We start from the raw sequence: 14,875 nt of genomic DNA on the forward strand, positions 1-14,875 counted from the left end.
GCTTGCCTGTTGTTAAACATGGAACCACCAACCAGTAGATTAAATTCATTGAAAGTCATGCCCCAAATGTTACCTAATATGGACACTTGGCAAAGTCACTGTGAAGAAGTACTTGAGGCCATAAGCTTCTGAATTATGCAACAGTCATTGGTGTAGTAGACTGCTCCTATTAAGTTAAACGCATATAAAAACTAGGCGCTAGGACCCAGTGCACGTTAGCGCTGCTGCTGCCAGAAGATGGAGACCAGACGGGAGGGAACAAGAGGAAGAGGCGAAGCAAGAGGATTTACTCCGCCCAATTCTGTCCTCGTGAGATAAGACATTTTTGTTTGGTCGTCTATGAGAGAGTGTCGGATTACGTGAAGCTTATTTGATCGAATATACATTTCATAATGTTTAGGCTGTTGCAAATGTAACGATATAAGTGGATGAACGTGGCATTCCGGCAACTTTCAGAAAAACTACTTAGTTGTCCCTGTTGTTCACATGTGTATCTGCACTCTCATTGGCTAGAATTGTCCCACCTGATCTCGCCTGCCTTCAATAATTGAGGACATGTATTTCCATTGTTAGAGCGGTCCCTCGGCTATCTTGTCGGCTAAATAGAACATATCATCTTTGAGAACAATGCAAGAGCTGTCTGGTAGTGCTACAGAGAGATTGAGATTGGGAACAGTTGTGAAAGGGATAGTAAAAAGCTAACCACATATTCCATTGCTTGGAGTAACAGACAATACCAGCCTGACGCAACGAGGAGAAATTGAKACACGGTGAATAGGTGCAGATAGAGAGTCGGGTCATTTTCCACGCAGGTWGAAAAGTATGCTGCAAATGAATGAATTTGATGTGGTGCTGAATTGGGTCATGCAGACCACAAGAAAAGCGAAAGACACACACACCTGCCTCCCGTTGCCTTGCAGGTTGAGCGGTGTGCGCTTTCCATAGAGGAACGGAAAATCTTGCCACCCATTACCAAACCGTAGAAGATAACGGTGTCAATTCTCCAGTGGCGCCGAATAATCCAAAACAGAAGAGTGCCTTTACGCACGGAACCAAACAGAGAATTACCAACACAGACGAGAAAACAAGACACAAACCCGGACCGCAATTCAGTTCACACTGTAGGCTATACTTTTTTCAGATAAAATAACACAGCATAATTGTGCTTTTATTATAAACTGTCATATTATTGACTCATTCGTTAATGTTGAAATATGATTCATTTAATTTAAATCAGAATAGATCAAAAACAGGAGATCTCGCCGACCAGACCCCAGTGAATCAACCGGTCAATTAAAGAGTGCAGGTGCTCCTTGCACCGCGCGAATGCAGGACCACGGAGGAGAGAGACAGGTCGCCAGCAGGTGAGTTTAGTTTCAACATCTGATTGGATTATCACACACAGATCAATTGAAAGTTACCTGATTAACATAGGCCAGCCATACATCGTGTAAAAATGATGCAATGGCAATTTAAATCATAAACGCAATGAACCGTTATTTATTGGTCAGTATAGGGTTTGTTTGTTTGTAGGCCTATGATGCTTTAGGCTATATGCATCACAGAGAAAGATCCCTAATATTTTGCTGAAAAAGTGCATACTTTTTGGTGTAGTCTGAAGATTTCCAGTGGACTTGATTGTGGATTATTCATTCAGCAGATTGGGGTCATTAGGCCTATGTCCCATATATTTGAGGAACATTTTCTCTAGACTTTAACTATTCACCATGCAATGTGTTATCTTTGGGGAAAAGGTGACATCTTCATGATAGATTTAAGGGGCAAGGGTATGAGGTCAGGTCAATGTAAAAGTGATCTCTTCTGAACCAAACTCACTGCGACAACACCACCATCCTTTTCATCCCCCAAAAGGTATTAATCTAGTGCCTGTACATTTTAAATCAGGCAGGATGTCCTTTACCGGGCAACACTCTGCATTTGCTATTCAGTACCATTATACACAAATAGATTAACGAAATGGGCACTCAGGAGGCATCATAAAGTGAGTGTACAGTCTGGTCAGTGGTGGTAATATCTCACTGGTAATGCCCTGAAATGCATTTAAATGAGTGTCTGACTCTATTGAACAAAAAACAATAGAAGCCGCAAGCCTTCTGGGGAGTAATGCACTCTAAATGAAACATGATGACAGCGAAGAGTTGGACATTCATTTACTTCACCATGTATTGCTTGATAACAAAACAATACTTCCTTGCCTTGACCTTGTATGGCAATAACAGTACCATACTTTGTTTAAACCTTTACACACGTGGAAATGGGCCTATATGGATAGGGCCAAATGTAAATGTTTCTAACTGAATAAATATAAAAAGCATATGCATGACCATGGTAGCAATTGAAAGAGAACACTTTGGAGATTATGGAGAAATTATCAGACCAAAGGTGAGGAGACAACAGTTCTCCTGACTGAAGACTGAATTCAAACATTAAAACTGTTAATTTTATGTGCATTTTACATTTACTGTACTTTTTGCAGCATTTGTCAATAATGAAATCTGAAAATACTCTGGATACATTCAGTAACATAATAACAATATTCATGAAAATGTTGAGGTAGGTGCAACATATAAGAAACAATTATTACAAAGGTTTGAGTGAGAGGCCTAACTGGTGTTGTTGTTTAGGCAATCCCCACAAAACTTCCATTATAAATCTCAATCTGGGTCAGGTGGGCATCATTTGTGAACATGACTAGCTAGTTATACTAATATGATCTTACAGTGTTAGGCTTTCACAAGGCACTTCAACTAAACATATTGTAATTTTGGTGCACATAGAATCAACTCATGAGTGCAAATTTTCTTCAAAATATGACAAACATAGGTTCATTCTGTTTAGGACAACCCAGGGTATGACGCATGTCATCCTTGTAACTGTAAATCAAACATAGCGATCATAAATGTTGATATTGTAAATGACATGAGTTTTGAAATATGGAAATGGGAAGTGCACATTTGGACTCACGGGTGTGTGTTTCCATCCAAGGTCAGCCATACAGGGATTGTTACAGCCAAACCAATGATCAAGGACATCAGCTGCAGCTGCACATCTATGTAATATCATCAGACAAAATGAGAGTGAGAGACAACCAAATAAAACAGACAAACAAGGAATATTCAATGACCTTAAAATACACTACTGAATTCCAAGAATCAACACTTTTATTTATTATCATACGAAGAATGCCTGTGTAAATGGTTAGTGGGTTTGGGCGCAGGTTAATGTTTATTGTCATAAGTCTTGTCCTGGAGGGAGAATGGAGCGATTACATTTTTATACATTTTAATTATTATTATTATTTTTTTTAAATCTCGTTAGTAGGGACGTCAAACGTTCAGCCTGCTGCATAGGACCTATGGATGCTCTAGTCTAGAGCACCTGGTTAAATTGTGCTTAGGAGGATTTTTTGAATCTCTAAATGGTTAAACTTGTGAAATATTTGATAATTTAAAATATGCGAGTTTGCTTTATTTACTATCATCCTAAATKAAGATATTTAATTAGTTTGTCATATCCAATTAATGTACAGTATATTACGCTACTTTACATGCCGTGGACAGTATGTGATCCTACCTTACACAAGCTGACATTTTGACCACATCGAATTGGGGGRGAAATTACACATCCTTTTTACCTCAGATTGTTGATGTTAGTATAAAAGCTTATAGTCACAATGACACGAGCAATTCCTTAAAACAGATCAATATCTTTGGCTTTGTACTGTTGATTTTGTCATACTCGCTGGGGGTCGCAGGACTTAAAACGCAGCTATCATTTTCTTTCTGAAATGGAACGGATAATTTGGACGGTCTCTTTATATAAATGTCGCTGGCCACACACCAATACACAGATTTGAAAGTCAAACTTTAGTCACTGTTGATATCCTATGGCCAGTCTTGATTCGTTGAAGTTAACAGAAAAAGTTGTTTGCTCCCTTTTTCCGTGATGGCGGTCTCCCAAAATCAACATCTGCCATTCCAAAATGTAGATAGAAGCCTTCTACAAATTCTCATAATCTTGTCACATCTAGCCACTGGGATTTTTGACCGTTCTTCAAGGCAAAACTGCTCCAGCTCCTTCAAGTTGGATGGGTTCCGCTGGTGTACAGCAATCTTTAAGTCATACCACAGATTCTCAATTGGATTGAGGTCTGGGCTTTGACTAGGCCATTCCAATACATTTAAATGTTTACCCTTAAGCCACTCAAGTGTTACTTTACTTTAGCAGTATGCTTAGGGTCATTGTCCTGCTGGAAGGTGAACCTTCGTCCCAGTCTCAAATCTCTGGAAGACTGAAACAGGTTTCCCTCAAGAATTTCCCTGTATTTAGCGCCATCCATCATTCTTTAAATTCTGACCAGTTTCCCAGTCCCCGCTGATGAAAAACATCCCYACAGCACGATGCTGCCACCACCATGCTTCACTGTGGGGATAGGGTTCTCAGAGTGATGAGAGGTGTTGGGTTTGCGCCAGACATAGCGTTTTTCTTGATGGCCAAAAAGCAACATTTTAGTCTCATCTGACCAGAGTACCTTCTTCCAAATGTTTGGGGAGTCTCCCACATGTCTTTTGGAAAACACCAAACGTGTTTGCTTATTTTTTTATTTAAGCAATGTCTTTTTTCTGSCCACTCTTCCATAAAGCCCAGCTTTGTGGAGTGTACGGCTTAAAGTGGTCCTATGGACAGATACTCCAATCTCCTCTGTGGAGCTTTGCAGTTCCTTCAGGGTTATCTTTGCTCTCTTTGTGGCCTCTCTGATTAATGCCCTCCTTGCCTGGTCCGTGACTTTTGGTGGGCGGCCCTCTCTTGGCAGGTTTGTTGTGGTGCCATATTACATTTTTTAATAATAGATTTAATGGTTCTCCATGGGATGTTCAAAGTTTTGGATATTTTTTTATAGCCCGACCCTGACCTGTACTTCTCCACAACTTTGTCCCTGACCTGTTTGGAGAGCTCCTAGTGGTGTTGCAGACTCTGGGGCCTTTCAGAACAATTGTGTGTGTGTGTATATATATATACTGAGATCATGTGACACTTAGATTGCACACAGGTGGACTTTAACTGATTATGTGACTTCGGAAGGTAATTGGTTGCACCAGATCTTATTTAGGGGCTTCATAGCAAACGGGGTGAATACATATGCTCGYACCACTTTCCCATATTATTTTGGGGGGGGATTTTTTGAAACAGACTATTTTGTGTATGTCCATTAAATGAAATCCAAATAAAAATCWATTTAAATTACAGGTTGTAATGCAAAAAAAATTGAAAAACGCCAAGGGGGRTGAATACTTTTGCAAGGCACTGTATTGATTAGGTTATTCCAATTTTATATGTGGCCTTTGAATAGTGTTAGTTTAAACAGCGCAACACCCCAAACGTTTGTCCCCTGTTCTATTGATTTCAGCGTGATATCGATGTAAGTGATTACCAAAAACATTACACTTACTGCGTTGGTGACCGACTTTAATCAAAATGCAACACTTAAAAATGTAGCTAGATGTCTTCTAGAAATTGTCCTCATACCAGTGATGTACACATTATTCCCGGATTCTGTGGGGTTTTAATAGGATGTGCAACCTCCCCATTGGGCGAACACTGGTTGAATCAACGTTGCTTCCACGTCATTTCAATTAAATTATGTGCAACCAACGTGGAATAGATGTTGAATTGATGTCTGTGCCCAGAGGGTCATCTTTCCCCTCTCGTGCAATTGATTTCAACATGATAAGCGATAGGAGTGATTGCTTTTCTCTTTCTGTTTTGGTGACCCCCGTATCAAAATGCAACATTCCAAAATGTAGGTGACTGTGTTCTGCAGGTTGTCGTCTAACAAAATATATCCAATTTCCATGTGGTTTTTGAGTTGTGGTAGTTTCGGAAGCGCATATCTCACCCTAATCGATGAGTGATTTATTGCCACTGGACAAAACAAGTGGCAATAGTGCGTGTGCAGTTGATACGGTGCTTGTTTTATCAAATACAAAGACTTATACTGTCTGATTACTATTGTTGCACATGTACTGTATGTGTAAATATGTTTAGGTTTTCAATATATCACAAACAGTTTTTCATATTGGTTATTGATTTGGACACTTAACTGTATTTTGACATTGGGCTATTTATCAATATGTCTTGTTAACAGAAAGCAGCAAAATCATCAAGTTTCATGAATATAAATTGAACTTTCAACATTTATTTCCAAAGTTATTGTACGTAATCAGGTAAAAACTGCTGAATGAGTCCAAAAACATGCTGTGATTTGATTTACTTGTATGATATACCAGAAATCACCAAGATAGGCTAGCTGCAAAGTCAAAATTGGCTATATTGWAAAAGTTCTGGATTTTCTTGTTGTTGCTTTTTGTTTGGGATAGGCATTAGGGTTAGCAGTGTGGTTAGGGTTAGGTTTAAAATCAGATGTTATGACTTTGTGGCTGTGCTAGCTAGTGACCACTGCAGAGCTGCCTCCAGAAAAAAGATTAATGACGAAAAAAGCTGACCTGCAGTTTAGACATCCGTCTTAATCCAAAACAAAAATGTAACAGTTAAATAAGTAGTGTCTAATACAAATAATAAGCAGAATGTCAGGTGTTAGGGCTGGGCTGGAACAGAAACCTGCACAACCAGAAGATCTCTAGGAGTAAGGTTGGCCGTGCATGTTCTAGGCCTATGCATTGTTACTTTTTAACAGAMTTGTTGTAGTCCTACAATCAATATTAACAGTAAACCAATGGCTTGTAACCAATTGGAGATATACTGTACCCTTCAGTCTATTCAGGACTTGGGACTTTCATTAGGACCTTAATCCGCAGACAGGGTTTAGCAGCTTTCACAGGTCTCTGCAACTGAGATTAGGAAACAAAGAAATTAGACCAGGACTTGCTTAATTATTCTCAAGCGATATAACATTTGATATTTCGTTGCGATTGTGTTTTTGTATAGTCATAGCTAGTTTTGTCTTTGGGAATGGAAATCTGTTCATTATTTAGTTAGCTTGTATACTAGCTTGGTAGCTAACATTGTTGTTTTTAGCAGATAAAGCTATGTTTGTGTCATAAAAAAATATTGGATGGCTGTAAATCCTATTTATATGTAGCTAGCTAGCTAACGTTACCTAGAATAGATGGTTAACTTGATAAACAACTTTCCCATGTGCTACACATCATCGTGGCACCTTCACCTCCTGCTGCTAACTTTACTATCAATTCAGGTACTTCATCCCGCTGCGATGCTTCTTTGGGAAATCTATCAACTTTAATTTTGAAAAATAGATTCGTTCCCAGTCGTAAGGATCATCCCACCCTCAAATAATATGGTCAATATGCACATTTTCATCTCGAGAAAATTTTTTGACTATCTGTTTACAGCCACAATTGAACACTGTTGTCTACAAATGCACCAATAGTTATTTGGGTTTCAAGGTTCACTTGCGCTCCTCCTCAAAAAGCCTTTCAAAAATTGTATTGAGATGTGCCTTTGTTAAGTAAATCAGGTGTTCAATGAGGGGAAAAGGAGACTGGAGTGCCACTTTAAGTGTTCACTAGCAGCTTTGTAAAGCCAATATGCAACTGTACTGTATGAATGACTCACAGCACAGTTTCACCTTATTTACAGGAACATTGTTCAGTACCATACTGTATTATACATAGTAGCCTATCATACACTGGAGCATATGATACATAATAGAACACGCTGTACAGCAAACATTATACACACCACTGCCCTGTAATTGTCACACATCTACTGTAGCCTATGTCCTGTGCAGGGGGCAGGTTGGACACGGGAGAGCTGGTAGGATGGTACAGCATGACGCACTTTGGTGGCAGGTAAGGCGATACACTTACAGTGTAGCTGCATGGATAGGTATGATATTAGAGCAGCCCCTGCAGCGGCTGCATTCCATTCGGAATCGACAAGGTCCGAGGAAAGGGGAAGAAAGCGAGTGATAAGATTGGACTGGATTGCGTTGCAGCCCCTCTGGCTCAGGAACCAAAAGTAGTCAACACAACAGCATGGATTGATGTCACCACAGGGTTGGCATTTGGTGGTAGGATCCCCCCATCGTCATGGTAATCCATCAAGATCTGGTTTTCTGGTTACATTGGTCCCCTCCAGCAGATGTCTGAATGCTTGGTAAATGGCCAAATTCCTCCTTAGTTCCTCCTCATCATATAATACAGCCAAACCGTCTCTCTCCCAGCCCATAGTAGACTCCAGTCACCTCCAGTACAGCCTTGGAGTCACAGTACCCCCATCCATTTCACATCAAAGGGATGGATTCTCCTCCCTGCCTCGGGGATGTTGTGTTTCGATACCATTCCATGTCCTCAATCCTATAGTGTCAGTCATAACATTAAACATTCCTACACTGTAGAATACATGCAAGATGAGGGGGTTCTATAATCTACAGTATATTTTCCTGTTGAGTGCAGTTATTTGACTGTTGAGTGGTTTTGTGTGTCTATGTCTTGTTAATTGCTTTTGTTTGATGTAGACTAGCTATTTCATGTTGAATGGTGCTCTGTAGCTCTACAATCAGCGGTCTCCAACAGGTCGATCGCGWCCAGTAGCTCGCAGCCCRTCTAGGAGTAGCTCGCCAAACAATTCTGAAAGTGCATCTATTTTTCACGTGTTCCACCGCAAACTGTCATAAACAAATCTCACAAGTATCATACACATCAAGCTCCCTGCTACTATCCAATCAAATCCACATTAACATTATTCCACCCCTAGTTAGCCACAATTGGCTTAAAAAGCTAAACGTAACACAATATCTGCCAATTAATTTTCAGCAATATTGCCCCTGTATGTATGTGTGGTATGAGTGTCTGCTATGCACGTAGTGTAGCATAATTATATCATGATTGTATCAATCGGGTGGGCTTTTGTTTAGCAAACTCTGTCATGACAAATGTTTWGCAAAATGCACAATTAAAGGGGTATTACACTCAATTTGAAAGCTGGGAAAAATGTATGATTAGCTCACAACATGTTTCAGAATTTAAAGTAGCATTTGTAGTTAACAGTAGCACACTGCCTAGTCTAGTGTCTCTGAATCGAACTGTTAAACTCACAATAGAGCAATTGTAGATGGACAGTTGACTGCTCTCTGGTTGTTTATCTTCGGGGTAGGGTTAGCTCTCGGTTCTGCGGTCCATGTGGTCCACTCATGCTGTTACGTAGACGATTCAGTTATTTACTACTGAGCGGTGGACCGCAGAGCTCTATGACACTCACTCAAGAACAGGACGCTCTGATTGAACAGGGTGTTTGTTGAGGTTATATGGAATGAAGTGTTTAGTTGTTCCTCTCAAGCAGGTCCCCAGTGTTCACAAAGTGTGATTGTGTGTGTGAGAGAGACCCTTTACCTGTTGTGTGAGAGACAGTGTGACCCAATGTATGTGTCCTTGTCTTTGACGGGAAACTGTACACAACTAGATCATTCTTAACTGATAATGAATCTTCAGCTGAGACAAGAGGTAGAGTCTGTTTGGGCCTGGCAGAGAGAAGTGAGTCAGACTATGAAATCAAATGTTTTATTTCATTAGTCTATTGTTTACATTTCTCAAGAATTATTGGGGAGTTGGACTAAAAAAGCACTGAAGAGAGCAATCTCTCTATATTGATTTGCTGTGTGGACATTTGCTGTTTTAGACACCCACTCCCCATCTTTTCAAAGTTATTATGCCATTTCCCCAGAATGGAATGCAACAAATGTCCGTGTTTCATTTCATTGAAGGTTTTTGACCCCTCCAACCCATCAGCACACATTGCTGTTTGGCTAAAACCCAAAAGGTTACATTGGCCTAAAATAGACCTACGGTAATGATGACAGGAATGCAGCTATGGTTGATACAAGTGAGCCACTCAAAATAGTGCCCCAGTTTACAGACAATTTGCCAAAGCTTTTCAACATAGTTATATATTTTTTATATCCATTATATTGGCTGATTTGCCTAAACTCAAGCATGCTAGCAGATACCCATAGACTTCCAGTCATTGCGCTATCGCTAATTAGCATTGGCTTGCAAAACTAACTCTAACTCCCTTCACACTGGCCAAAGAGACATAACAATTATATCGCTTAAACCCTTAACTTAATCAATCCCAGAACAACAGCAAAGGACCTTGTGAAGATGCTGGAGGAAACGGGTACAAAATAATCTATATCCACAGTAAAACGAGTCCTATATCGCCATAACCTGAAAGGCCTCTCAGCAAGGAAGAAGCCACTGCTCCAAAACCGCCATAAAAAAGCCAGACTACGGTTTGCAACTGCACATGGGGACAAAGATATACTTTTTGGAGAAATGTCCTCTGGTCTGATGAAACAAAAATAGAACTGTTTGGCCATAATGACCATCGTTATGTTTGGAGGAAAAAGGGGATGCTTGCAAGCCGAAGAACACCATCCCAACCGTGAAGCACGGGGGTGGCAGCTTCATGTTGTGGGGGTGCTTGCTGCAGGAGGGACTGGTGCACTTCACAAAATAGATGGCATCATGAGGGGGGGAAATTATGTGGATATATTAAAGCAACATCTCAAGACATCAGTCAGGAAGTTAAAGCTTGGTCGCAAATGGGTCTTCCAAATGAACAATGATCCCAAGCATACTTCCAAAGTTGTGGCAAAATGGCTTGGAGTGGCCATCACACAGCCCTGACATCAATCCCATAGACAATTTGTGGGTAGAACTGAAAAAGCGTGTGCGAGCAAGGAGGCCTGCAAACCTGACTCAGTTACACCAGCTCTGTCAGGATGAATGGGCCAAAATTCACCCAACTTATTGTGGGAAGCTTGTGGAAGGCTACCCAAAACGTTCAACCCAAGTTAAACAATTTAAAGGCAATGCTACCAAATACTAATTGAGTGTATGTAAACTTCTGACCCACTGGGAATGTGATGAAAGAAATAATAGCTCTACTATTATTCTGACATTTCACGTTCTTAAAATAAAGTGGTGATCCTAACTGACCTAAGACAGGGAATTTTTACTAGGATTAAATGTCAGGAATGGTGAAAAACTGGGTTTAAATGTATTTGGCTAAGRTGTATGTAAACTTCCGACTTCAACTGTATATACAAAAGTATGTGGACACCCCTTCAAATGAGTGAATTTGGCTATTTCAGCCACACCCGTTGCTGACAGGAGTATAGAATCTAGCACACAGCCATGCAATCTCCATAGACAAACATTGGCAGTAGAATGGCCTTACTGAAGAGCCCTGTGACTTTTAACGTGGCACCGTCATAGGATGCCACCTTCGCTAAATGTCAGKTTGTCAAATTTCTGCCTTGCTAGAGCTGCCCTGGGCAACTGTAAGTGCTGTTATTGGGATGTGGAAATATCTAAGAGCAACAACGGCTCAGCTGCGAAGTGGTAGGCCACACAAGCTCACAGATTGGGACTGCGGAGTGGTGAAGCGCGTAGCTCATAAAAATCGTCTGTCCTCAGTTGCAACACTCACTACCGAGTGTTGACGTTGCGTCCAGAGTCATAAGAACTGATAGTCRGGAGATTCAKAAAATGGGTTTCCATAGCCAAGCAGCCGCACACAAGCCTAAGATCACCATGCACAATGCCAAGCGTCAGCTGGAGTGGTGTAAAGCACGACACCGAATACAAACAGTGTAGCTATTCCCTCCGCAAGGCAATCAAACAAGCTAAGCGTMAGTATAGAGACAAAGTAGTTGCAATTCAATGGCTCAGACACAAGAGGTATGTGGCAGGGTCTACAGTCAATCACGAACTACAAAAAGAAAACCAGCCCCGTCGCGGACCAGGATGTCTTGCTCCCAGACGGACTAAATAACTTCTTTGCTCGCTTTGAGGACAATACAGTGCCACTGACACGGCCCGCTACCAAAACCTGCGGGCTCTCCTTCACTGCAGCCGACGTGAGTAAAACATTTAAACGTGTTAACCCTCGCAAGGCTGCAGGCCCAGGCGGCATCTCCAGCCGCGTCCTCAGAGCATGCGCAGACCAGCTGGCTGGTGTGTTTACGGACATATTCAATCAATCCTTATCCCAGTCTGCTCCTCCCACATGCTTCAAGAGGGCCACCATTGTTCCTGTTTCCAAGAAAGCTAAGGTAACTGAGCTAAACGACTACCGCCCCGTAGCACTCACTTCCGTCATCATGAAGTGCTTTGAGAGACTAGTCAAGGACCATATCATCTCCACCCTACCTGACACCCTAGACCCACTCCAATTTGCTTACCGCCCCAATAGGTCCACAGACGACGCAATCGCAACCGCGGAAGTGTAGGCCACAAGCTCACAGAATGGGATCCGGGGAGTGGTGAAGCCGTAGCTCAAAATCGCTTCCTCAGTGCAACACTCATACCGATGTGTAATGCAGTTTGACGTCTGTCGAGTCATAAGAATGAATAGCGGGAGATTTCATACATAATGCGTTCCATAGCCAAGGCAGCCGCACACAAGCCTAAGATCACCTAGCACAATGCCAAGCGTCAGCTGGATGGTGTGAAAGCACGAACGAATAAGGAACAGTGTAGTCTATTCCCTCCGAAGGCAATCAAACAAGCTAAGCGTAAGTGATAGAGACAAGAGTTGCAAGTTTCAATGCTCAGACAACAAGAGGTATTGGCAGGGTCTCATGTAACACGTTACACTGACAAAAGAAAACCAGCCCGTCGGCGACCCAGATGTTTTGCTCCAGAGGACTAAATAATTCTCTCTGCTGACTCTGCTTTCCTGTGTAGGATGGAACATACAGCGTGGCAGCTGAAGTGGACCCGTCATGACCCTAACTTGGTGAGTTTCTCTCGACTGTGCAGGCAAGGAATGTGAGTGAAATGTTAGGGGATTGAAGGCCTTGCTCTCAGGTGCATGCAGGGGCCAGCGGGCATCTCCAGGCCGCGTCCTCAGAGCACGCGCTAGACACAGCTGGCTGGTGTGGTTACGGAGAATATTCAATTAATCCTACTATCCCAGTCGCTCTCCACATGCTCAAGAGGGGCACCAATTGTTTTCCGTTTTTCAAAAGAAAGCTAGGGTACATGAGCTAAACGACTACCGCGACACCGTACTGTGCATCTCTGACTACTCTCCCACTCTCACACCTGTCATCGGATGAAGTGCTTTGGAAAGCACTAGTCACTCGGTACGTTGTCGCGTATCATGATCCAGCACTACTCACCGTGACCACAGTTGTGTGTCTCAGCAAACCACTTGATTGTGAGTCTTAACGCATGGCGGGGTGTTGGAGTCGTGTAATTTAGAGTCACAGGACGACGGCAATCGGAACCACACTGGGACACTGGCTACCCATCTGGGGAAAGAGGGATTCTATGTGAAGAATGCTGGGTTTCATCGGACTAACAGCTCAGCTTACAACTCCACATCAGTAGTGGGCGAACAGCGAGTAGGGTAAATCTCAAATAGGCAGGGGTGGAAATCTAAGAAACAGAGACGACACCCCTGGGTAGCGTGGCCCCAGTGTTAAGGAGGAGCTCAGGTGGCACGTGGGGCAATTAGATGATCGTGTTGTGCCTTTCTATTGAATCGGTTATTAACCAGCCTGGGGGTTTCGGCCCGTCAAGAAAGTCAGGGATCAACGTTCGCACGAGAAGAGGTTGTTTTAGGGATTGCCAGCATAGGTTAGATCTATACAGCTTAGTTGATGAACAGCTTCGCGGCTGAATTACTATGGTGTTTGACTACCAACAATGGCACGCTGATGCTAGTAGTTTTGATTGAACCAGTTCTTATTTCTCCTTAGGTTGCTTTCCTCTTTGTTGTCTAGGTGAGCAACCGGGCAAGTGGTGGAATTTGCGGATTCCAGTGAAGATTGTGTCATCTGTGGGATCTGTTGGCACCCCACTAAAATATCAAAGTTTGCGGTAAGGCTAGAAATCGACGATATTGGAGTGACTACTAGGGGTGTAGGGGCGGCTTGGATTACCAAACAGAGGCATGCTGGAGTCTGAGACGGGCGCTCTGTTGAAGCCATGACCAAGCATGGCGTATTCAAAGCAGCGCATTCCATCAGGGTCGAGTGCCTGGGTGGTCAGGAAAAAATAACCTCAACTCAACGTCAACAAAAAAAGGGAGCTGTTTGGTTTGGACTTCAGGAAACAGCAGAGGGAGCACCCCTGAGTCACATTGATGGGACAGTAGTGGAGAGGGTGAGTATTGTTTAAAGGTTCTCGCGTACACATCACGGACAAAGTGAGATTGTGAGTCCACCACGCCAGCAGACGAGGCGTGTGTCTGAGGTAAAGTACAATCGCAGTGTAGCATAGCCGAGGCGTTTCAACGTTCAGTGAGTGGCTAGAGAAATTTGGCTGTCAAAAGATCAACTATCTTCTATCTCACGCACTGCAAACACTAATGGTGGGACAGACATACGGCGCACGTCGTGGAGTGGTGGTTGGTTTGTCAGCTTGAAAACATGCTGGGGTAAGCTGTGGAGGGCTAAACATTTGACTTCGGTCAGCCGGCCTCAGCGAGAAACGGGATTGACAGGGTCCTCAACAAGACATTTTGTAGTGGAGGGTTTTCTGAGCACAATAGCGGGTGCGAGTTTTCAAACCCGCGCATGGGGGCAAAGCTTTCCTTTGCCCTTTCTTGTATACACAGGAAACCTAACAACGTCCTCCACGGATGTCAACTATGGGGCAAAAGGTGGGATGAATGGCATTTAAAGATCATCAAGGACAACAACACGAGCCACTGCTTGTTTCACCCGCTATTCAATCAGAATGGCGAGGTTTTAGTACAGGTGCATCAAAGCAGGGACAGAGAGACTGAAAAACGTTTTCTATCTCAAGGATCAGACTGTTAAACAGCCATCCACTAAGTATTGGAGTGTGCTGCAACCTAG

The 14,875-nt window shown here is 42.5% G+C and overlaps 1 protein-coding gene across 1 annotated transcript in view; it reads left to right on the top strand.

Moving 5' to 3' along the window:
* The first annotated feature begins 271 nt into the window (after positions 1 to 271).
* LOC111976445 (serine/threonine-protein kinase SBK1) overlaps positions 272 to 14,875 on the top strand; it is a 43,420-nt gene continuing 28,816 nt past the window's right edge. Inside the window, exons 1-2 of the mRNA XM_024005276.1 lie at positions 272 to 1,121; positions 1,238 to 1,364. Coding sequence (XP_023861044.1) covers positions 1,327 to 1,364 — 38 coding nt within the window. The 5' untranslated portion in view covers positions 272 to 1,121; positions 1,238 to 1,326. The remainder of the gene's footprint in view (positions 1,122 to 1,237; positions 1,365 to 14,875) is intronic.

The sequence above is a fragment of the Salvelinus sp. IW2-2015 genome, linkage group LG17, assembly GCF_002910315.2.
Source record: "Salvelinus sp. IW2-2015 linkage group LG17, ASM291031v2, whole genome shotgun sequence".
Lineage (NCBI taxonomy): Eukaryota > Metazoa > Chordata > Actinopteri > Salmoniformes > Salmonidae > Salvelinus > Salvelinus sp. IW2-2015.